The sequence below is a fragment of the Mustela nivalis genome, assembly GCF_964662115.1.
Source record: "Mustela nivalis genome assembly, chromosome: 10".
NCBI classification, from domain to species: Eukaryota; Metazoa; Chordata; class Mammalia; order Carnivora; family Mustelidae; genus Mustela; species Mustela nivalis.
This window is the reverse complement of record NC_139029.1, coordinates 33,455,222-33,478,626: the sequence shown is the minus strand read 5'-3', so window position 1 is coordinate 33,478,626 and position 23,405 is coordinate 33,455,222. Positions and strand designations below refer to the sequence as shown.

Sequence of the window (23,405 nt, the reverse complement as noted above, 5' to 3'; positions counted from 1 at the left end):
ACCTACACGGGAGGGTGGGAACTCTTCCCGAGAGGCGTCCCGGTTGACCAATACCTGACCCAGATCACGCGAGTCAGCCAATGGCTGTGAAGCACGGCTGGAACGGGGCGGGGAATGGTTGCTAGGGTCGAGCTGTGGGGTGCCGCGAGAGGCTCCGAGAGAGACTCGGCGGTTGCTAAGCCGGGAGGTCACAGAGCGCGGCTCAGCGATTGGGCAGCGACGGGGGAGGGGGGTGGTGATTGGGCGGCGCCCAGGAGGCTCCCGGGTGAGGCGCGGGCGCGCGAGCGGGAGTTCCGGCGGAGGCCCGTGCTGAGGGCCGGCGCCTTCACCATGGCCTCGGCTGAGCTGGAGTACACCATCGAGATCCCGGATCAGCCCTGCTGGAGCCAGGGTATGGAACGAGGGTCGGGTCCCATCTTGGGGAGGTAACCTGACGAGTCTCTGGGTCGCAAGCACAGCTGTGACTCCGCCCCTTTCGGAGCCCCGCCCTCTCGCGACCCGCCCCCTCACGGGGTCCTGCAGGTCCTAGACTTGGTCGGGCCCACAGAGTCCCGCCCCGCACAAGCCCCGCCCCGGAGTGGTCTCGGCGTCCGAGTCCCGCCCCTTCCCTGCGGCCTCGGCTCTGTTGGGGGCTTTTTCTGTCTTCTAGGTGGCAGTTCTCAGGTCCGTGCCTTCGTTTCTCTCCTCGCAACTGAAGGCTGCCGAGGGCAGGGGCTGTCCTTCCTTTGTTTGGGGTCAGGCTTCCCACTTCCAGCCTCTCGTCAGCGGTTGTGGCTGGGGGACCCACCCACATTATTTTCCACCCACTGTTTTCCCGGGGGTCCTTGCAGAAGCCCGGGACACGGGACTCATCCCTCCCACTTTCCTTGGCAGTGGTGAACCAAGCAGTCTCTGCCGTCAGGTAGAAGTCGGTTCAGATCCCCTCTTTAGTAGCTAGATGACCTCTGGCAGTTTCCTCATCTGCAAAACGAGGCTACCCATAGTAACCCCCTTTCCAGGGCTGTTGGTTGCACAACTGAGGTAGTTTGTGTGACGGACCCAGCGTAGTGCCTGGCATGGAGTAAGTATAGTTCTTAGCGTTCCTCCTCCCTGGAGTCGTATCATTAAAGAGCAATGTGTAGGAGGCTCCACAAAATGAGTAGCCTGTAGAGCAGGCCTGGGTCCCTGTAGTGAGAGTTGGATTGCAGGCCCAGAGAACGGAAAGTTTGGCGCTGACTGGGAATTTTGATAGAGGAGGCTTGAGGTACTCATCCCAACATGTCCCTCCCTCCTTTGGTCCACACGGCCTTTTCGCCCTCCAGTCTCACTGCCAACCTCTTGTATGGCTACTGGCGATCTTCCTTAATGTAGAGGTTTACTCTTATCACCGCTCTGCCTAAAACCCTTCAGTGGCTCCTTAGGGCCCTCAGGATAAATCAAATTCAGATTCCTTAAGGGGGCGTTCAAAGTCCTTTGCACTTTAGCAGCTCCTGCTTATCTCTTTGATCACAGTGTCCTTCCACTGTTCAATTTGAGTTTTACGTTCTGGCAACCCAAACTGCTTGTGATTCTCCACACACTTCTTGCTTCTCTGCCTCTACTCCTGCTGTTTCCTCTTGCCTGGAATGCCCTTTCCCCTCTGCTGTGTCACACTGTGCCCTTGTCCTTGTCCAGTTCATCATTGAAGGCTTAGCTCTGATGTTTCCTCCTTCAGGAGAGCCTCCCCAGCCCCTTCCCATAGCATCTTGTGTTATTGGTTGGGGTCTAGGAGGAGAGGGCAGCCCCTAGGCTTCCACAGGACAAATGGCCCTAGCTCCTTAGGGCTGTGTATGGTGGTAGAGGGCTTTTGGGCTTATGGGTGTTAAAATACTTTTCAGAAGTTTGGCATCAGGAGAGATGAAGCCAGTTAATATTCTTTTTTTTTTTTTTTAAGATTTTATTTATTTGACAGAGAGAGATCACAAGTAGGCAGAGAGGCAGGCAGAGGTTGCGGGGGGGGGGTGGGGAGAAGCAGGCTCCCCGCTGAGCAGAGAGCCCAATTCAGGGCTTGATCCCAGGACCCTGAGACCATGACCTGAGCCGAAGGCAGAGACTTAACCCACTGAGCCACCCAGCTGCCCCGCCAGTTAATATTCTTGCTTGTGGAGAGCCACCAGCTGCAAAGGGCTGGAGCTACCCTTGTGGCTAGGAGGGCAGATGTGGTCTCTCAGCCCATGTGAGCAGCCTGGTGGTCTTGGTTTACCTCACTTATATCTCCTACTGGTTTTAGGGCTTTGACAAGTTGTTGAACCTTCCTGGGCCTCAGATTCCTCCATAACAGTGCCTCTTTCATGGGATTGTGAGGGTTTCCGAGACAGTGACTGGCTGTGTGTGCCTGGCATGTCGGTGTATCTCCTCTTTTTTTTTTTTTTTTTTTTTAAAGATTTTATTTATTTATTTGAAAGACGGAGATCACAAGTAGGCAGAGAGGCAGGCAGAGAGAGAGAGAGAGAGAGAGAGAGGGAAGCAGGCTTCCTGCGGAGCAGGGAGCCCGATGCGGGGCTCGATCCCAGGACCCTGAGATCATGACCCGAGCCAAAGGCAGCAGCCCAAACCACTGAGCCACCCAGGCGCCCCTCGGTGTATCTCCTCTTCTTGTGGCTCCCCTCACTGCGTCAGGAGGTGGGGTCCTACACTTGGAAGAAACCTCAGGGGGCCATTTAGTCCTACTAGTGTGGGGGTATTCTGTTGCTTCCAGACCCTTCCCTGACAGGATGCTTCCTCCCAAACATCCTGGCCTGCTGGAGGTAACTGGGATTGTTAGAAAGCACTTCCCTTTCTTGAGCAACTATAGGCCTTCCTGTCATTTCTGTTTTCAGTTCAGTATTTGGTGTGTCCTGGCCGCAGGTTAGTTGCTGGTGCCTGAGAAGTGACTCACACACAGGCTCCATTCAGGGAGCTGTGGTTTTCAGGAGGTGGGAGGATGTATAAGCAGGTGGTTTCACAATGATGTGGTAATTGCAGGACGAGAAGGTCGGGGTGGGTGCAACACAGCAAGGTAATCTCTCTTCCTCTCTCTTCAGGAGGTCAGCTCATTCCTTCCTCACATCTCTGTTCTCCAAGAGGAATACCCCTAGGGCTGTCAGCTGTCCTTCCTCCGATGTGGTTCTTAGGACGTCCTCCATCTGATTACTTCTCTGGATCAGCTTTAGTTCATCATGTCTTTCCCTCTCAAAGCGCATGCCCCAGAGCTGGGCTGGGGGTTGTAGCCCCCCTCAGCAGGAGATAACAGCACTGTGATCCCCTGAATCTCTTTCCCATCTGCAGAGAGCTCCCTCCAGGCTGACATGGTTTCACATGGGGATAGCCTAGGGGGATCTTGAAGACTGTCTTCTTTTGCATTTGCTGTTTAATGGTATAGAAGTATGTAGGGCAATCATGTTTGGTTTCTGGAATTTCTCTCCCCCACATTTGAACATGAAAACTGCGATGCCCAGTACTGCTGTGAGCTGACAGGCGAGCAGCTGCTGCTGGCATATCGTTACGTAGAAGGCAGCTGCGGATCTAGGGTTGTTCAGAGCCCACACTGGGCAGCCCTGGATCCTTCTGCTGGGAATCCCACCAGCCAGTATTCGTGACTGCCCATGCCGGTAGAGTAGTCTGTCCACTCCTTTGCTGAAGCTGATCCCTTGACCTGGAATCTCCCTGCATCCTTCTTCCTGACAGTAATCCCTGTCCTCTCCTAATACTCTGTTCCCATCTCATTTTCTTGGGGAAGATTCTATTCTCTTGGTTCCCATAGCAGGGATCCCTGTGGTAGTGCTTTTGATGGTTTTGCTCACTGTTGCTAGGGCCTGGCAAGGATGAGGTGTCAAAGGACCTGAATGGAGTCACTTGGCAGCTCTGTAGGCCTGAGCCAGAGATGCTCGGACATCCCAGGCTGAGGCTAAGCTGCCCCTTCTCCCAGCCAGAGATTGGTTAGCCAAGTGCTTCCCCAGGCCCCTCTTTGGCTTGCTGGCAGCCCAGGAGGCCTTCTTAACAGCATTATATTGCTCTCATGCTTAGTAAACATTTTCAGAAATAATTGATTCACAGAGTCCAGATAAGGGGCCAACCCTTTGAGTACAAGGAAGGCCTTTGGTGGTCACAAAGAGGAGAAGTGGCAGGTTTATTGTGAGCCCAGGTTTTATTGTGAACCTGCTCTTCTGTTAAGCACTTGCGAGAAAAAAGAAAAAAAAAAAAGAGTGGGGGCCAAAAAAAGAAAAGGCCACTTAACCTTCAGGAAGCTTTCACTGGCACCTGGGAAATAGTTTTGAGTGGTTTTGAACACCATGGTGGGCCCTAGTGGTTACTGTGGGCTTCTGGAGAAGAGTGGCCCACTGGACCTAGAGCTTCATAGGGCTGATGGGTAGATGGTGAGCAAAGAAAATGCAGAAGTAGGGGCACTGGGGGAGGACTGAGGTGGTCCCACAGAGCTGTCACACCAGAGAGGCCTCAGAGGCCCAGGTGAAGAGTAAGTTGGGACTTCATCCTCTCCTTGCCTGTGGGCCCCCCTTTTTTTTAAAAACAGGAGTTTAATTTACAGGCATACCTTGTTTTATTGTGCTTTGCATTATTACACTTCGCAGATGTGGGGTTTTTGTTTGTTTGTTTGTTTGTTTTTGTTTTTGACAGATTGAAGATTTGTGGTAACCTTGCATCAAGCAAGTCTATGGGTGCCATTTTTCCAACAGCATTTTCTCACTTCATGTTTCTGTGTCATATTTTGGTAATTCTCATAATATTTCAGACTTTTCCATTATGATTATATTTTTTTATGGTGATCTGTGATCAGTGACCTTTGATGTTACTATTGGCCTTGTTTGGGGGCACCATGAACCCCACCTGTGTAAGACAGTGAACTTAACCAATGATTGTTGTGTGTGTTCTAACTGTTCCACTGACTGGCCATTCCATCGTTTCTCTCCCTCTTCTGGGGCCTCCCTATTCCCTGAGAACACAGTATTGAAATTAGGACAGTTCATAACCCTATAGTGGCTTCTAAGTGTTCCAAGTGAAAGGAAGAATCATGAGTCTCTCACTCTAAATCAAAAGCCGGAAATGAGTAAGCTTATTAAAGAAGGACCGTGGAAAGCTGAGAGGTCCTCTTGAACCAAATGGCCAAGTTGCGAAGGCGAAGGAAAAGTTCTTGAAGGAAATCAAAAGTGCCCCTCCAGTGAACATACGAATGTTAAGAAAACAATCTTACTGCTGATGCAGAAAAAGTTTTAGTGGTCTGGATAGAAGATCAAACATTCCCTTAAGCCAGAGCCTAAATTCAGAGCAAGGCCCTCCCTCTCTTCAATCCTCTGAAGGCCAAGAGGGGAGGAAGATGCAAAAGAAAAGCTGGAAGCTGGCAGAGATGGGTTCTTGAGGTTGGAGGAAAGAAGCCATCTCCATAGCATAAAAGTGTAATGTGAAGCAGCAAGTTATGGTGTAGAAACCAGAAGACTTGGCTATGATCTTTCGAAGGTGGCTGCACTAAACAACAGATTTTCAATGTAGAAGAAACAGTCTTGTGTTGGAAGAAGCAGCAATGTAGGACTTTCATAGCTAGAGAGGAGAAGTCAATGCCTGGCCTCAAAGCTTCTAAGGACAGGCTGACTCTCTTGCTAGAAGCTAAGGCAGCTGGTGACTCTTTAAGTTGAAGGCAATGCTCCTGTACCATTCCTAAAATTCTAAGGCCCTTCAGAATTATGATAAGTCTACTCTGCCTGTGCTTTCTGAATTGAACAGCAAAGCCTGGATGCCAGCACATCTGTTTCCAACATGGTTTACTGAATAGTTGAAGCCCACTGTTGAGGATTTCTGCTCAGAAGAAAAGATACTTTTCAAGATATTAGTGTTCATTGACAATGTATCTTCATCACCCGGTCACCCAAGGGCTCTGATGAAGGTATATGATAAGATTAATGTTGTTTTCATGACTGATAGCACAATATCTGTTCTGCATCCCATAGATCAAGGAGTAATTTCAACTTAAGTCCTGTTGCTTAAGAAATAGATTTCTTGAGGCTAGAGCTGCCACAGAGTGATTCCTCTGGTGGACCCAGGCAAAGTAAACCAAAAACATTCTGGAAAGGATTCACCATTCTAGACGCCATTAAGAATATTTGTGATTCATGGGAAGAGGTCAAAATACTATCATGAGCAGGACTTCAGAAGAAGGTGGTTCCAGCCCTCACGGGTGACTGACCGGCTGAGCACTTGAGTGGAGGAAGTGACCGCAGATGGGGTGGAAAGAGCAAGAGGACGAGAGTCAGAAGAGGCGCCTGAAGGAGCAGCTGAAGTGCGGCCTTGTCTTGAGAAAACCTGAACAGGTGAGGAGTTACAGCTGATGGAGGAGCAAAGACAGTGGTTTCTGGAGATGGAACCTGCTCCCGGTGAAGACGCTTTGAAGATTGTGGAGATGACAGTAAAGGATTTAGGACCCTCCGTAAACTCAGTTGCTGAAGCGGCTTTAGGGTTGGAGAGGACTGAGTCCCCATCTTGAAAGAAGTTCTGCTCTGGGTAAAATGCTATCAAACAGCATCACGTGCTACAGGGAAATTGTTTCCGAAAGGAAGAACCAATCAGTGCAGCAAACTTCCTTGTTGTCTTATTTTAAGAAACCACCACAGCCACCCCAGCCTTCAGCGCCCACCACCCTGACTGGTCAGCAGCCATCAACAGCGAGGCCAGACCCTCCACAGCGAAAAGATTAGGACTCGCTGAAAACTTAGATGGTGATTGGCATTTTTTAGCAATAAAGTATTTTTTTTAAAGATTTTACTTATTTATTTGACAGAGAGAATAGGCAGGGAAGCAGGCAGAGAGAGGGGGAAGCAGGCTCCCCGCCGAGCAGAGAGCCCAATGCAGGGTTTAATCCCAGGACCCTGAGATCATGACCTAAGCTGAAGGCAGAGGCTTAACCCACTGAGCCACCCAGGTGCCCCAGCAATAAAGTATTTTTAAAGATTTTATTTTTTAATTTTTTTAAACTAAACTCTACATCCAGTGTGGGGCTTGAACTCACAACCCTTAGATCAGGGGTCCCATGCTATACTGACTGAGCCAGCCAGTCACCCCAGCAATAAAGTGTTTTTAGATTAAGGTATGTACATTGTTTTTTTAGACAATGCAAATACATACTTCATAGACCCTGGTATAATGAAAACAACGTTTATATGCACTGGGAAACCAAAATATTTGTTTGACTCACTTTATTGTGATATTTGCTTTTTTGGGGTAGTTTGGGAACAAGCCCACGTATCTCCAAGGTATGCCTATATTTTTTGGAGTCACAGTCTCTTTCGCACATTAACGGAAACCCTTTCTAATTTGTCTGCTCTATACCAGGTGCCGTCTAGGCTCTGGATTTGAGGTCCAAACCTGGTGGGCTCTTTCCAGGCCTCTTTTCTCTGAGCTCGTGGGGGTCTCTCTTGCCCTTCCTCTGTTGACCGTGTCCTCACATGCCAGGCCTGCCAGGAGCACCTCTCATGATTTTATTAATGGCATCACAATTCCTTGTGAAGGAGGGAGAGGTCTTACTCCGTTTTACATATGAGGACCAGAAACTCCAGGGAGCTGAGGTGTCTTACCCCAAATTACCCCAGATTTCAACTCGAGTTCCACTCCTCAGCTAGTGTGTGTGGATTCCTGTTGCCCTTAGGAAGTGTTGCTTGACTATAGTTTCATTTCTAGGACACAATTAAGGACACACACAAAGAAAGAGGTGTCCAACAGAGTCCTTTTATAATAGCAAAAATTGGAAACATCATGTCCAATAATGGGAGATTGGTCACCACAAATTATGAAATATTCTACGGTCGCTCTGTAGCCACTAAAAAGAGTGATGTAGAAATATATAAGCTGACAGGGAAAGAGGTTCACAATATATTGCTAAATGGAAGAAAGCAGATTACAAAACAGTGGGATTCCAATTTTATTAGACATTCATTTTCTGCTTTTCTGCAGTACGCACGTGCTGCTCGTGAAGGAATAATAGTATCTGGGGCTCATTGAACTCTTTTCTTTGTGCCAGGTACCATGCTAAGCCTTCCACAGACATTATCTTATTTAATCTACATATTAATAGCCCCATTTTAAAGAAAGATTTTATTTATTTGATACAGAGAGAGAGACAGAGAGAGGAGAAATATAAATAGGGGGAGTGGGAGAGGGAGAAACAGACTCCCCGCTGAGCAGGGAGCCCGATGTTGGGGTCAGTCCCAGGACCCTGAGATCATGACCTGAGCCAAAGGCAGTTGCTTAACAACGGAGCCACCCAGGCGCCCCTTAAGAGCCCCATTTTACAGATAAGGAAATTGAAGTTTAAGGAGCTTGCTCAAGGTCTGGTTCATAATTATTCGTGGCAGAGCTAGAGATTTGGACGCAGATAAGGTTTTGTTTTATTTTTATCTTTTGTAAAGTTCCAGTTTTAATTCCAGTTAACATACAGTGTTCTGTTACTAGTTTCAGATGTACAATATAGGAATTTGACACTTCCATAGAGCACCCAGGGCTCATCACAACCAGTGCGCTCCTCAGTCCCCGTCATCTGTTTCACCCATCCCGTGCCCCACCCTCTGGCAAGCATCAACTTTTTCTCTATCCTTAAGAGTCTGTTTCTTGGTTTGTCTCTCTCTCTTGAATTCAGATATGGTTTTATAAAGTATGTACTGTGCTACTTTCCTAGGCTCTTATTTCAAAAGTAAAAAAAAATTATAAAGTAACTTATATATAAATATATAAATATGGGAACTGTTGAGCACCCGACTGGCTCAGTCAGTAGAATATGTGATTCTTGATCTTGGAGTTGTGAATTCGAGCCCATGCTGGGGGTAGAGTTTACTTAAAGAAAAAATAAATACCGGACGTAGGTACGTGAGATTCTAGAAAGTTTTGCTGGGGAGTAGAGGACACTGAGGATCCTTTTATTCTTTGCATTTTAACCAACTGAGCCACCCAGGCGTCCCTATTCTTTGCATTTTAAAAAGAAAACATAGGTTCTTTGCATTTTCATTCTGACTTACAGATAAAAAGCGTGTATGGTGCTGTATACCCTTATTCCCTGTCAGCCTTTCCTTTGTCTTCTCTACATGCCCCTGGGATATACACAATCTAATCTATGCGTTAGTTTTATGACTTGAACTGTTGTACAATATGTGTATCTGTAATTCTTCTATTATTGGTGTCAGTATTGTTTTGTTGAGAAATCCTAGAGGACAGGGAGATTGTGAGATTAAATTGTTTTGTGGGTGCTCAAGAATCACCAGGGATGAAAAGAATACTTCTGCCTTACCAAGGGGCTAAAATAATATTTTAACTCTCGTTGCAAAAGTGATAAAATGTTGATTTTAGAAAGTGGGTGAAAAAAAAATCATGAAAAAACAATTGCATGTAGTCCCAGAAATAATTGCTATGAGTATTTGATGTGTTTTTTTTCTATGCATAAATATGTATGTGTGTGTATATATGTAAATATATATGTACCTATAAATATATATGTATATATTTTTAAAGATTTTATTTATTTATTTGACAGAGGTCACAAGTAGGCAGAGAGGCAGGCAGAGCGGGGCGGGGAGCAGGCTCCCCACTGAGCAGAGAGCCTGATGTGGGGCTCGATCCCAGAGCCCTGGGATCATGACCTGAACTGAAGGCAGAGACTGTAACCCACTGAGCCACCCAGGCGCCCAGCACCTATAAATAAACACACACACACACACACACACACACACACACACACACATTCTGTTGTATTTGCTGCTTTTCAACGTGCTTTTTCACTTAATGTGTTACTAATTTTTTAAAAGATTTTAAAGTAATCTCTATAGCCACCATGGGACTTGAACTTAAAACATCGAGGTCAGGAATTGCATGCTCTACAGACTGAGTGAGCCAGGCAACCCTATTATTATTAATTTTTAAAAATAATAGCATTATTGAACTATAATTCATATACCATAAAACTCACCCTTTTAAGCTTGTATTGTTTTTTAGCATATTCACAGAATTGTGCAACCGTCACCAGTAACTCCAGCACAGTCTCCCTCACCTCAGAAGAAACCGTATACCCATTAGTAGTCACGCCCCACCCCCCTTTAGCTCCTTGTAACCACTACTCAACTCCTCTGTGGATCTACCTATTTTGGACATTTTATATAAATAGAATCATGTTATATATAGTCTTTTGTGGCTGGCTTCTTCTACTTAACATAGATTTTCTTTCTTTTTTTTTTTTAAGATTTTATTTATTTATTTGACAGAGAGAAATCACAAGTAGACGGAGAGGCAGGCAGAGAGAGAGGGAAGCAGGCTCCCTGCTGAGCAGAGAGCCCGATGCGGGACTCGATCCCAGGACTCTGAGATCATGACCTGAGCCAAAGGCAGTGGCTTAACCCACTGAGCCACCCAGGCGCCCCTTAACATAGATTGATCTATGTTGCAGCCTGTGTTGGCACATCATTGCTCTTTTTTTTTTTTTTTAAAGATTTTATTTATTTATTTGACAGACAGAGATCACAAGTAGGCAGAGAGGCAGGCAGAGGGAGATCAGGGAAGCAGGCTCCCTGTGAGCGGAGAGCCCGATATAGGGCTCCATCCCAGGACCCTGGGATCATGACCTGAGCTGAAGGCAGAGGCTTTAACCCCCTGAGCCACCCAGGTGTCCCCTTCATTGCTTTTTTTAATGACCAAATAGTATTTCATGGTATGGCTGTTCCATATTACTGATAGGCATTTGGATTGTTCCTACTTGGTGGCTCTTATGAATACCTGTGGCTCTGAACATTTGTGTTCAGGTTTTTGTGTGGACACATGCTTTCACTTCTCTTAGGTGTGTGTTTACCCAGTAATAGAAGTGCTGAGTCCTGTGGTTTTTTTTTTTTTTTTTTTTTTTTATAGATTTTATGTATTTATTTGTGAGAGAGAGAGAGATAAAGATAGAAGCACAAGCAGTGGCCCCCCAGGATGGCTCAGTTGGTTGAGCCGCTGCCTTCAGCTCGGGTCATGATCCCAGAGTCCTGGGATCAAGTCCCACATCTGGCTTCCTGCTCAGGGGAGAGCCTGTGTCTCTCTCTGCCTCTGCGTGCCCCTCTGCCTGCTTGTGTTCTCTCTCTCTCTCTCTGACAAATAAATGAATAAAATCTTTAAAAAAAAAAAAAAAAAAAAGAAGCACAAGCAGGGGGAGCAGCAGGCAGAGGGAGAAGCAGGCTCCCCGCTGAGCAGGGAGCTAGATTCGGAACTCCATCCAGGGACCTTGGGATCATGCCCTGAGCCGAAAGCAGATGCTTAATTGACTGAGCCATCCAGGCGTCTTGGGTCCTGTGGTAACTTGATGGTTAATTTTTTTCTTAGGAACTGCCGAACTGGGCGCCTGGGTGGCGCCTTCGGCTCAGGTCATGATCCCAGGGTCTCTGCTCAGCAGGGAGCCTGCTTCCCTCTCTCTCCCTCTGCCTGTCTCTCTGCCTACTTGCGATCTCTGTCTTTCAAATAAATAAATAAAATCTTAAAAAAAAAAAAAAAAAGGAACTGCCGAACTGCTTTCTAAATGTACCTTTTTGTGTTCTCACCCGTAGTGTATGAGGGTCTGATCTCTCCACGCCCTCATCAACACTTGTTACTACCTGACTTTTTGATTATAGCCATCCTCATGGGTATAACATGGGACCTCACTGCAGTTTTCATCTTCATTTCCATAAGGACTGTGATGTTGAACATCTTTTCATGTGCTGTTCATTCGTCTCTTTTCTTTGGAGAAATGTGTATTCACATCCTTTGCCCATCTTTTTTTTTTTTTTTAAAGATTTTATTTATTTATTTGACAGAGATCACAAGTAGGCAGAGAGGCAGGCAGAGAGAGAGAGGAGGAAGCAGGCTCCCTGCCAAGCAGAGAGCCCGATGCGGGACTCGATCACAGGACCCTGAGATCATGACCTGAGCCGAAGGCAGCGGCTTAAACCACTGAGCCACCCAGGCGCCCCCTTTGCCCATCTTAATCGGGTTGTCTTTTTATTGTTGAATTGTGAGAAGTTTTTGGTATATGCCAGATACAGACCCCCTATCAGATATATTATTTACAAATATCTCCTCCCATTCTGGGGGTTGTTCCTTTCACTTTTTTGATGGTGTCCTCTGAAGTACAAATATTTTGAATTTTGACAAAGTCCCAATTTATCTTTTTTTTTTCTTTTAGTCCTTGAACTTTTGGTCATGTCCAAGAAACCTTTGCTTAATGCCAGGCCGCAAAGATTTACTCCTGTGTTTTCTTTGAAGGGTTTTATTAAAGGTTTTAGCTCTTACGTGTGTGTCTCTAGTTTGCTTCATGTATTATCAAATATTTCCATATGATTAAACATTTTTCTTTCTTAGAATTGCAATGTCAAAGATGGCATGCTTTTGAGATTTTTGATCCATGTTCCAAAACTACTCTTGTCCCTGTCCTTTCCCCCCATCTTCCTACCTGTCTTCCGCTGTTGGGGTTCAGGCCTTTGCCTTCCCTGACCTTGTGTGTTACTGCAGCCTCCTCCCCAATCCCAGTGGAGTCTAACCCAGTCTGGTGATTGGGGGTGGGAGATAAAAAGGGGTTGCCAGAGCCCTTGGGGGAGGCTTCCTGGAAGTGAACAGTGAGCCAACTCAGCAGGTGGAGCGGGCATTAGCCAGGCATAAACATGGAGTGGTGGCACACTGGGCTGGGGAGTGAGGAGCACGTGCGAGGTCCTGGAGATGGGAGCAGGGTGGCGATGGGAGCGGGGTGGTGTCGGGGTCCAGAGAGATGGATGCTGGCTCTGCCACTTCCTGGCTGCATGTTCTTGGGGAGAGTGGCTTACTCTCTCTGTGTTTTAGTTTTCTCATCTGTGAAATGGGAACAGTAGTACCTAATTCCTAGGATGGTTTAGGACCCAATGAGGAAGCATATATGGGGGCTCTGGCCGTCGTGGGGGGGGTCCCTGAGGAGGAGGAGGAAGCGAAAGAGGTCAGAGTGGATCTATTGATGGGCAAAGACAGCTATGTGTACACATTTGGAGCTTAGGTGGTAGAGACTTGGTTCAGCCTGGGGGCTTGGGTTTTGTTACCCAGGGTGCCGGCTGGGGCAGTGGTTAGAAGCTGGTCTCAAGACCACTTGGTTTGGGATTCCAGTTTCACTGGTTATTAGTTGTGTGACCTTGAGCCAGTTATCTGTTATCTCTGTGCCTTAAGTTGTTCATCAGCAAAATGAGAATAATCACAGTACATTGTTCATGGGATCATTGTAAAGTTTGGTGAATTGACACACAAAGGGCTCAGAACAGTGCTCGAGGCGAAACGCTCTTGTCCCTGTTACCATTGCTGTTTTTCTTGGTGATGGGGAAAGAGGGGGAGAAAAGAGCTGGAAGGAGATGTGTACTTCAAGAGGTTTGTGGTGGCTTAGGAAGTGGATTTGATTGCCTGCACCAAGTCGTGGGAAGTCCTGGAACATGAATGAGAGGTAGAGCCAAGAGCCCAAGTCTTATCCCCAAGGGGCAGCAGCCGGAGGCCCTGAGATGTCAGCCACGGGAGGGAACCAGGTGATCTGGTCAGTGGAATAAGCACAAAAGAACAGGGGCTTTTATAAGAGGATGGGGGAATCGTGATCTGGATGTGGCAATAAATAACAGTGGCCATAACAATTACTTGTATTACTCTGGAAAGGGCAGTGGGTATCAAGAAGAATGCTAGCTCTTTGTCCTTGGATCCATCCTTCTCTTGGCAGCCCCAGGTTCATTCCAGCACGTTTCTCCTGCGTGCCTGAATGGGCCAGCTACAGGGCTGGGCACTGGGGATGGAGTGACAAACATGCCACGCTCAGCGCCTGCCTTCACAGAGCCTACTGGATAAAGGGAGAGACAGACATTAAATCATCCTACAGGTCATTAATCAATCCAGATTGGATCCTGCCACTTCCCCAATTCCAGAATTGTCCTTTGCTCTTGGAATAAAATCCCAACTCCTACGCATGGCTTGAACGACCCTGCAGGATGAGACCCCAGCTCTTGGAACCACTGTCGTTCCTCTCCCCGGCTTTGAGCCCCCAGGACTGCTTGCTGTGCCTTACACCAACCCCAGCATCTCCAGAGCCTCCTGCCCCCACCCATGGCCTCTCTCCACCTGGTGTGTTTGTACTGGGCCTCCAGGGTAGCCAGCACGTGTGTCTTCCTCTGGGGGGCCTTCCCAGTCGCCAGTACTCTCAGCCTCGTTGCCAGAGCATCTTGGACTTTCCGGGTTATAGCACTTGAAATCTAGAATCAGAGCGGGCAGCATGGCTCCGGTGGGAGGATGAGGGCTGAAGTTAGGAATGAGTAGAGAGAGTGGGGCCCCGGGATGAGATTGTGTGGGGGTAATGGGAGATTTCCAAGGGCAGGAAGAGCAGCTGCAGCTCAGGGGCCGCCTTGAGTGCCTGGCTTGAATGGAGGGACGTGTTCCCGCCCATGATGAGCAGTACGGAAAGGCTGGGCTCTGGGAGTGGGCGTTGTGTTCAGGGTGTCCATATTCCGTGAGTTTCTTCGTGGAAATGCCTCTCTGGGGAAGAGTCATTCCTCCCTGAGTTGGTGAAACCTGGGCATCTGTAAAACCTGGTGGAGCAGAAGGGAGTTTCATGTCCAGGGGCAGGTCAGAGGGTCTGCAGAAGCTGTTCAAACCTTCCCCAACCAGAGTGCACCATCATGGCCCATTGCAGGCTGACCTTAACTTCAGGAGGCCACCAGGGGGTGTGGCGTCCCTTGGCTGCCTTTTCTGGGTTGGAGATAAACGCTGAAGCCTTTTGCTGTGTCTTGGTGGTGGCCCAGGAGGGGACCACTGTAGGCTGGGGGAGGGGAGACTGTGCTCAGTCATGGGCACGGAGGTCAGAGAGCCTCCCTGGGGCAGGTCTCAGGAATCGAGTTCCTGGATCTCAGAGGTTCAAAGGCAGATCCAAGTGGGTGGCTGTTGATGGCTACCCCTGAGGCTGCTGCAGTCCAAGCTTCAGGGGCAGTCATCCTGAGCAGGGTGGGCTAGGGCCCAGGGAGGCCTAGACGCCTTTCTGCCAGAAGGGCCAGGACAGCGGAAGAGCTGCCCTAGCAGGGGATGGGGACACCAAGTTGGAAAGGTGGTGCAAATGTTTGGAGTGGCCTGAGTTAGATCTGTGGGACCGTCTCCCTCCCCCTGGGGCCAGGCAGGCATCAGGGGCGCCTGGGAGTGCTGGCACTGAGGAGCACCGGCAGCTCCTGCTCCAGGCTGAGTTGCAACCCAGCCTGGGATGCCCCTGGGGGCAGGCCGTTAATCTCTGAAGGCCAGAGTCACCCCTGCTGGAGAGCAGGAACATTGAACTTTTCAATCATGTTAATTTCCACAGGAAATTGTTGTCTTCCTTTTGTCCAAAGGTTAGTGATTTATATTTACCATCCTCTTAACTAGCCTTGAAATTTACTGTTGCCAGGTCACCACCAGCATCCATAAATCTCAAGGTGGCTGCTGAGCAGAGACAAGGGGCTTGGTACTGGGAAGGGCACACCCTGGCCCTTGTGGGAGGGCAGATAACTAGGAGTGAACAGTCCTGGCGCTGAAGTCCCCCTGAGTGCGTGGGTCCTTACTTGGCGGGGGAAATGAGATGAGGTTTGACCAAACAAGGCTGCAGGGAAGCTTCTGGGAAAGTAGCCATGGAGGAAGCAGCTGGCTTGTGCCTTGGCACATCACTGAAGGAGACATTGCTTCTAGTTGGGGACAGTGCCGGTGGCACAGAACATCTTAAGTGGGTTAGTTAGGATGGGGAGCAGGGGCCAGATTCCCAGCTGTACACTTCCTGGATGACCTTAGGCCAGTAACTTAACCACTCTGTGCCCCAGTGTTGTCATCTTCAGTAATATTCCTTGCAGTGTTGTTATGAGTGTTAAGTCTTGGCAAATATTGGCAATGATTATTCTCTGGCAGGAGAGAGCGGGTGGTTTAATGTGGTCCTTCAGAGTCTGTCTGCTCTACCTCCCTGTTGGCACTGTCCCATCCTTTTCTCCTTTTAAGATCTCCTTCTTCTAACTGCTTGTGAAATTAGAATAGGGCTGGCAAACTTTTTCTGTAAAGGGCCATAAGTATTTTAGGCTTTGCAAACCGTAGGGTCCCTGTTGCCATGACTCATCTCTGCTGTTTTAACATGAAAGCAGCTACACACAGGAAGTAAATGAATGAGCATGGCTGTGTTCCAATAAAACTTTCTTGTAGACGATCAAACTTAAATTTCATATAACTTTCATGTGTCACAAAATATTAGTTCTTTTGATTTTTTTAACCATTTAAAAATATAAAAACCATTATTCTTTTTAGTGTGCGGTTCATACAAAACTAGAGCATGGGCCACATTTGGCCCATGGCTTGTAGTTTGCTGACCTCTGGATTAGAAAGTGACATTGCATGGAGGAAGTTCTCACTTTTCTCACCTGAGCTATGTCTTTGAGTTACGAAAGAAAGGTGCCCTCATGTGGGTTTTTCCAGTGACCCTGCATTGCCTCCTGAGAGGCCTAAATGCCACTTGAGGCGGGATAGAGGAGGGAGCCCTGTGGGGACCCGAGGCGCGGGCACTGGCAGGATATGCCAAGGTCTGGCATCCGTTGCTTCCCTGCCTGCAGCTAGATTGGCTCTGGATTGGCCAGTCATCCTCACCCCGTGTGCCACCACTCGTGCTGACAGTCCCCTCATGTCTCTGTTTCAGAGAACAGCCCCAACCGAAGCAGGAAGGAGGCGGGGATGCGACAGCCTTTGGTGATTCTCTTGGGCTGGGGTGGCTGTACGGACAAAAACCTTGCCAAGTACAGCGCCATTTACCACAAAAGGGTGAGTACTGCAGGCTTGTGGACACTGCGCCCCAGGGGGCATTGCCACCTGTGGCCTCTCTGAGCTCAGGGGCTGCAGCGACTGCTGAGCACCAATGTGACAGGCCTGGTACAGAGAACAGCCTGTGAGGAAGGCGCTGGGGTTATGGGGACTCTGGCAGGATTATCCCTCCTTTGCTGCCAGCTCTGTGGCCGGGTCTGTCTCCTTCAGCCCCCTGACCTGCTTCCTCTTCCTTCCTCCCCAAACTCCTCGGTGGGCAGCCCAGCCCTGATGTGCTCCCAGCTGTGGAGTCGGCCCAGACCTCAAGTCTGTTGTTGCCCAGATGGGCAGCAAGAGCCTGGGCTGAGAGTGCGGGGCACAGTGAGTACCCCCAGGATATTCTCCATTTTCTGACCAGGTGAGTTTCTGTCTTGGGGTTGACATGGCACCTTCACATTCCCGTGGCAGGAGAGCCTCTTGGAAAAGAGATTCAGGCTGGAGGTCTTTTGGCTTCTTAGGTTACCCCAAGAGTTGGATGTAGAGCTTATAGCTTATGGCAATTGGAGAGAGCCCTAGGAAGGCCTGGTTATATTTTGGAAGCCTCTTTTACATCTGTGGCTTCTGGCCTGGCCCTGCCCTCCTCAGTAGAGGGACGCCAGTGGGGACAGCCCTCGTTGCCACCTGGAAGCCCGGGGCCGACAAGGAGTGGGGATCTCCAGTGGTCAGCCAGTGCCCCCAGCCCCTTGCCTCAGTCTCCCTCCACTGACCACCATCTGCACTGGGCCTGAGTGGGGTGTGGCCCTGGAGTGGGAGAAGGGGTGGGGGCAAAATGTTGTTCTGAGCTTGAGGCCTTCCCCCCAGCCAACAAGGCTGGTCCTTTGGTGTCGCCTTTTATGAATGGCCTTGCGTTGGGCATAGTTTCAGCTACTTCTGAATTCCACCCACTGGGCCAGGCTTGTTTGTCTGCTTTGCCATTGGACTAAGACCCCTGAGGGCAGGTGGAAGAATAGGAATAGGTGAGTGTGGCCAGAACAGAGAACGAAGGAAAGGGCAAATGTCAAGAGAGGAGGGGGACCATGGGGGAGGGTGTGGGGCTAGATTTCAAGGAAGGCAGCAGGGTTGAGTTGGCAGGGCTGGCAGAGGGCTCCTCTGGGAAAGGAAGGGGTTCAGGACAGCATGCGTGTGGAGAAAAAAATGTTCCAACTCCAAACTCCTGATACTAGATTATTTAAAAGAAAGTAAAAATACCAGATCTACCACCTAGAGATGACCTCTCTTTACTCATTCATGCCCATCCTTTCAGCTTTTCTCTGTGTGTAACTTTTCTTTACCTAACAAGATCTATTGAATATACTTAAAAAAAAAAAAAAAGATTTTATTTATTTATTTATTTGACAGAGACAGACAGCGAGAGAGAGGGAAAGGGGAGGGGCAGAGGGATAAGCAGGCTCCCTGTGGAACCGAGCAGCTGAGCAGGGAGCTAGCTGGATTGTGGGGCTTAATCCCAGGACCCTGGGATCATGACCTAAGCCGAAGGCAGACGCTTAATGACTGAGCCACCCAGGTGCCCCATTTACTTTTTTTAAGAAGATTTTATTTATTTGTGAGAGAGAGAGAGAGCACAGGCAGGGGGAGAATGGCAGAGGGAGAAGAAGGCTCCCTGCTGAGCAAGAACATGATGTGGGACTTAATCCCAGGACCCCAGGATCATGATCTGAGCCAAATGCAGACGCCTAACCGACTGAGACATCTAAGCATTCCAATTTTTCAAAATACTGTTTTGCATCATGCTTTTTCTCAGATCCTGATCTCAACCGTGCTTAATCTGTTTTCTTCTCCTTGAGTTCGCAGTCCATATTCAGATGCTCTAAAGTCCCCAAAATGTCCTTTATAGCTGATTTGCCCAAACTAGGATCCAATCTAGATTACCCATTGGATCTAGTTACTTTGTTCCTTAAGGCTCTTTTTATTTATTTATTTTTTTAAGATTTATTTTTAAGTTATCTCTACACCCAGCATGGGGCTAGCAGAGAATATATCCAGGAGTGTGTGATCCCGAATCATGCTAGAAGGAAAGTATGATGGGTGCTAAGAGGTGTTGTGTGATTTGGCCAGTTTGGGAGAGCATGGGTGACCTTGGTGAGAACAGGGCAGGGAAGTTAGTAGGAGGGGACCAGGTGAAGAGGGCAGGTGTCAAAGATTGTCTTGGAAGGTGGCGAGAGCGTGGGATAGAGTTAGAGGAGAACACAGTGTAATGGCAGAGACTTCTTAAAAAATAATTTTATTTGAGAGACAGTGTGCATGTGGGGGGTGGAGGGGGAAGGGAAAGAGGGAGAGGAGGGCGAGTCTTAAGCAGACTCCCTGCTGAGTGCAGAGCTCTAGTTGTGAGGCTGTTTCGGGACCTTGAGATCACAACCTGAGCCAAAACCAAGAGTCGGATGCTTAACCGACTGTGCCATCTGGATGCCCTGAGGCTTTAAAAATTTTTTTAAAAATGATATTGGTTTGTCAGGAATTGAGAGAGATAGAGGAGGAGACTGAAAATACAGGAGAGGGAGGCAAAGACCCACGGCAGGACTGCGGGTTCCAGTGTGCCCAGAGATGGAGATCCGCTTGGCTGGGGGGTGGGGGAGAAACTGGGATGTGACCTGCAGAGACTTCTAGGAGCATCTGACTGGGGAGGTGGCAGCAGAGATGTGGGCACCTGGGAAATCTCAACATGAGGCCCAGACCTGTGGGCACAGGGAAGCTGGGTACACATGTGCCCTTCCCTGGGAGTGCTGGGGCCGCAGAGGGTATGTTCCGCATGTGCCCTCATAGGTGACACGGGGTTGGAGGGCACACACCGTGTTATATCCTCATAGATGGCGTGTTGACAGGAATTGCTGTTTATGTCTCCATGTGAATGCTCCCGGTCAAGAGTGTGAGTGTGTGTGTGTGTGTGTGTGTGTGTGTATTCTTGAAGAGAGTGTAGCATGTCACTGTTTACCTGCCTGTGGTATGTGTGCACGTGGGTGTGTCTTGTCGGTTGTGGCTTTGTTGTGTACTTACATATGGTGTGGCGGGTGCACGAGTGAATGGTGGGTGCCACATGCCTCTGTGTCTGTGGCATACGAAATGGGTGGGCTTTTGCTGGGTTCTTGGAGTTGCGTGTGCGGCTGTGTGATGTGGGAGTGTGTTTGCATTTGTGGGAAATGCTGTGTCTTGGTTGGGGAGGGTTGGGGCGAAGATCTTTCAAGTCCCACTGGGAAGTGTGAACAGAGCATTTTATTAACTCTCCCCAGATCCTGACTGGCCAGGTGGCATCACTGGCCCCTCTGCAGAGTCTGGGGAGGGGGGCTTCGGCACGCCAGGGCCCCAGTGAGAATAGTGCCAGGAGGAGGTGGGGACAGGTGTCAGACTGGAGTCAGGGACAGGGGTGCAGTGAGGGGGCTGACGGCAGGGTTATGTCAGCTGACCATTTGGTTTCACTCTGCGTCACTCAAGGCTGTTCTCGTTATTACTCCTGCCGCCACTGATGGCTGCTGCTGTTGGTTGACTTTGTGCAGGGTGCTGTATGGGGCACTTGAGGTGTGTGTTTTCATTTGGTCTTCACCATAGCCCACAAGGTGGACGTTATTCCAGTTTACAGTTGGAAGGTACAGGCCCAGGATGGTGACGCAATTTGCTTTTCGCCCCTACTGTTAACAGCGATGCCAGGAATTAAAGCCAGACCTCTGTGACCCCAGAGCCCACCTAACTCAGATTCCACTGATAGAGGGCCCTCTATCTCTTGAGAAGGACAGTGAGAGGGGATTAGCATTCAGGCAATGGCATTGGCTGCCTTTTCTTTTCTTTTTTTTTAATAAACATTAATGTATTTTTATCCCCAGGGGTACAGGTCTGTGAATCACCAGATTTACACACTTCACAGCACTCACCATAGCACATACCCTCCCCAATGTCCATAACCCCACCACCCCCTCCCAACCCTCCTCCCCTCAGCAGCCCTCAGTTTGTTTTGTGAGATTAAGAGTCACTTATGGTAAAAAAAAAAAAAAAAAAAAAAAAAATCACTTATGGTTTGTCTCCCTCCCAATCCCATCTTGTTTCATTTATTCTTCTCCTATCCCTTTAACCCCCCATGTTGCATCTCTACTTCCTCATATCAGGGAGATCATATGATAGTTGTCTTTCTCCGATTGACTTATTTTGGCTGCCTTTTCTAACTGACATAGGAGAGGATCTGTCTGGAAATTTTGAGGCATGCTTGACCCAGGCATGAAGGGGTACATGAAATTGGCTCAGATTTTAGAATTTGAGGAATAACAGTGTTTATCATATTTGGAATTTCAAGGCGAGTGGGAGGAGCGATCCCAGGCCTTAGAACCAGAAAAATTGGGGTGCCAGGCCCCTGTGCCAGAGAGCACTTGATGTGGGTCCAGCTCACGAGTGGCCTCTGGTGGTCAAGGCTGGGGCATGCAGGCTGCATCTCTGGTGTCGGATTTTATGAGGGCAGCTCCTTGTTGCCTGGGAGGGTGGGGATGGCGCAGAGCAGAGTCACTGCAGCCAGGTATGGCCAAGCAGTAAGGCCTTAAATATGCCAGAGTTGAGCAGATGAGGTGCAAGGGGGAAGGTGGGAGAGAGACAGGGCACGGGCCAGAGATAGCTCCCGGCCTTACAGACCGTGCCAGGCTGAGTGGCTGTGGCCAGCATGAAGTGATTATTCCACAACTGGGCCTCGATTGTACCTTGCACTCTGGAAGGCCCCAGTGTCTGTGAGCGGTGAGCTGGTGCTTGGAGCACCCGTAGGCTTATGGGCCGCCGGCAGTCAGAGCTGCGGGACATCTCTGACCCTAGCTTGGACTTCCCCCTCCCCCACCCACAACCTACCCCTATCCCTGAGGACCGACCTGGCCTCTCTCCTCTCCCCAGGGCTGCATCGTGATCAGATACACAGCCCCATGGCACATGGTCTTCTTCTCCGAGTCCCTGGGCATCCCTTCACTTCGTGTTTTGGCCCAGAAGCTGCTTGAGCTCCTCTTTGATTACGAGGTGGAGAAGGAGCCCCTGCTCTTCCATGTCTTCAGCAATGCCGGCGTCATGCTCTACCGATATGTGCTGGAGCTCCTGCAGACCCATCGGCGCTTCTGCCACCTGCGTGTGGTGGGCACCATCTTTGACAGCGGCCCTGGTGACAGCAACCTGCTGGGGGCTCTTCGGGCCCTGGCGGCTGTCCTGGAGCACCGGCCTGCTGTGCTGCGCCTGCTGCTCCTGGCAGCCTTCGCCCTGGTGGCAGTCCTGTTCCACGTCCTGCTCGCCCCCCTCACAGCCCTCTTCCATACCCACTTCTATGACAGGCTACTTGATGCGGCCTCTCGCTGGCCTGAGCTCTACCTCTACTCCAGGGCCGACGAGGTGGTCCTGGCCAGGGACGTGGAACGCATGGTGGAGGCACGCCTGGCGCACCAGGTCCTCGTGCGCTCCGTGGACTTTGTGTCATCTGCGCATGTCAGCCACCTCCGTGATTACCCTACTTACTACACCAGCCTCTGCGTAGACTTCATGCGCAGCTGTGTCCACTGCTGAGCTCCTTGCCCCACTCACCCAACTCCTCTCTGCTCCAGAAATAAACGCCCCACACCTCCCCACAACCTCTGTCCGTGGGTGGCGGGGTCCTCTCCTGCTTCAGCTTCATGACAGCCCTTTGGGACTCTGTGGTCCCACGAGGAGAGAACTCCCACTGAATCCCAGCAGCCTCTGCCCCAGGAATGGTTTCTCCCAGGATCCTAGGGGTGGGAGTGCCTGGACAGGTTTCCGTGGGAATCTTGCCCTGGCTATGTTTGGACAGGCATGGGTCAGGCTGTGGATGCCTGGAGCTCTTAGGCCAGGTAGGGCCCACAGAGTGGGGAAGGTGGGGCTGTTGAGGAGTCCCAGCTTTGATCCTTAACTTCTTGAAAGGCAGGTGAGCTTTGAGTAGTGGTGCCGGAGGACAGGGTCAGGCTGGTGCAGGGGACTAGGATTTCTGCTCCCAAGCCCCACAGCATGACGCGCCATCCGCATAGACCCCACTTGGTAGTTGATGTAGAGAGACTTCTCTCACCTCACCGCAGGAGAGAGGGGAGCTGAGGATGTGCAGGTGGTAGGCCTGCCGGGGTCCACAACGCTTTGCTGGGAAGATATTGGTCCAGGAAGGCTGCAGGGTGTCTGACAGGCAGCTGGAGTGAGGAGTAGGAAGACAGTGGTGCCATATAGGACCTGGGACAAGCTAAGTTGGTAGCCCTGGAGACCAGGGCCGGGGCGAGGACTCCTTCATCTCCTTGAGAGACTCACTTGGATCATCTCCAGGCTGGAGAGGTGGCTTCAGCCCGAGTTCTCTACCTCCTTTAAGTCCCTGTTGCACAATGCTGGCACATAGTAGGTATTTAATAAACATGCTGACTGAATGAGCTCACTGTGACATTCAAGGGACTTGGGTGGGGGACAGGGATGGGCTTTGTAAGTTTGACAGGCAGTGAAGGAGATGGCTGGCCAGGCTCAGGGTGGGAGCTGACGCTTGATATTCTCAGGACTGACAGCCCCTCTGGCTCCAGAGCCGAGCTCAGTCTCCATCTTGCCCGCCCTCTGTAATCTCTTGGGACCATGGCCAC

At 49.7% G+C, this 23,405-nt stretch overlaps 2 protein-coding genes across 4 annotated transcripts in view; one reads left to right on the top strand and one right to left on the bottom strand.

Moving 5' to 3' along the window:
- The window catches only part of ARMH1 (armadillo like helical domain containing 1), a 51,313-nt gene extending 51,186 nt beyond the window's left edge, over positions 1–127 (bottom strand). For 2 of the 3 annotated variants that reach the window (XM_082687303.1, XM_082687312.1), the window contains exon 1: positions 3–127. The gene's annotated coding sequence lies outside the window, so the exon portion shown is untranslated. The remainder of the gene's footprint in view (positions 1–2) is intronic. The other variant, XM_082687310.1, reaches the window with a different exon arrangement.
- Positions 115–23,201, top strand: TMEM53 (transmembrane protein 53; the record flags this gene model as incomplete). The annotated part of the gene is made up of 3 exons (XM_082687319.1): positions 115–391; positions 16,676–16,797; positions 21,691–23,201. The coding sequence occupies 3 exons, from the start codon at positions 115–117 to the stop codon at positions 22,342–22,344; spliced, it is 1,053 nt and encodes a 350-aa protein (XP_082543445.1). The 3' UTR covers positions 22,345–23,201.
- Between the last annotated feature and the right edge of the window lie 204 nt (positions 23,202–23,405).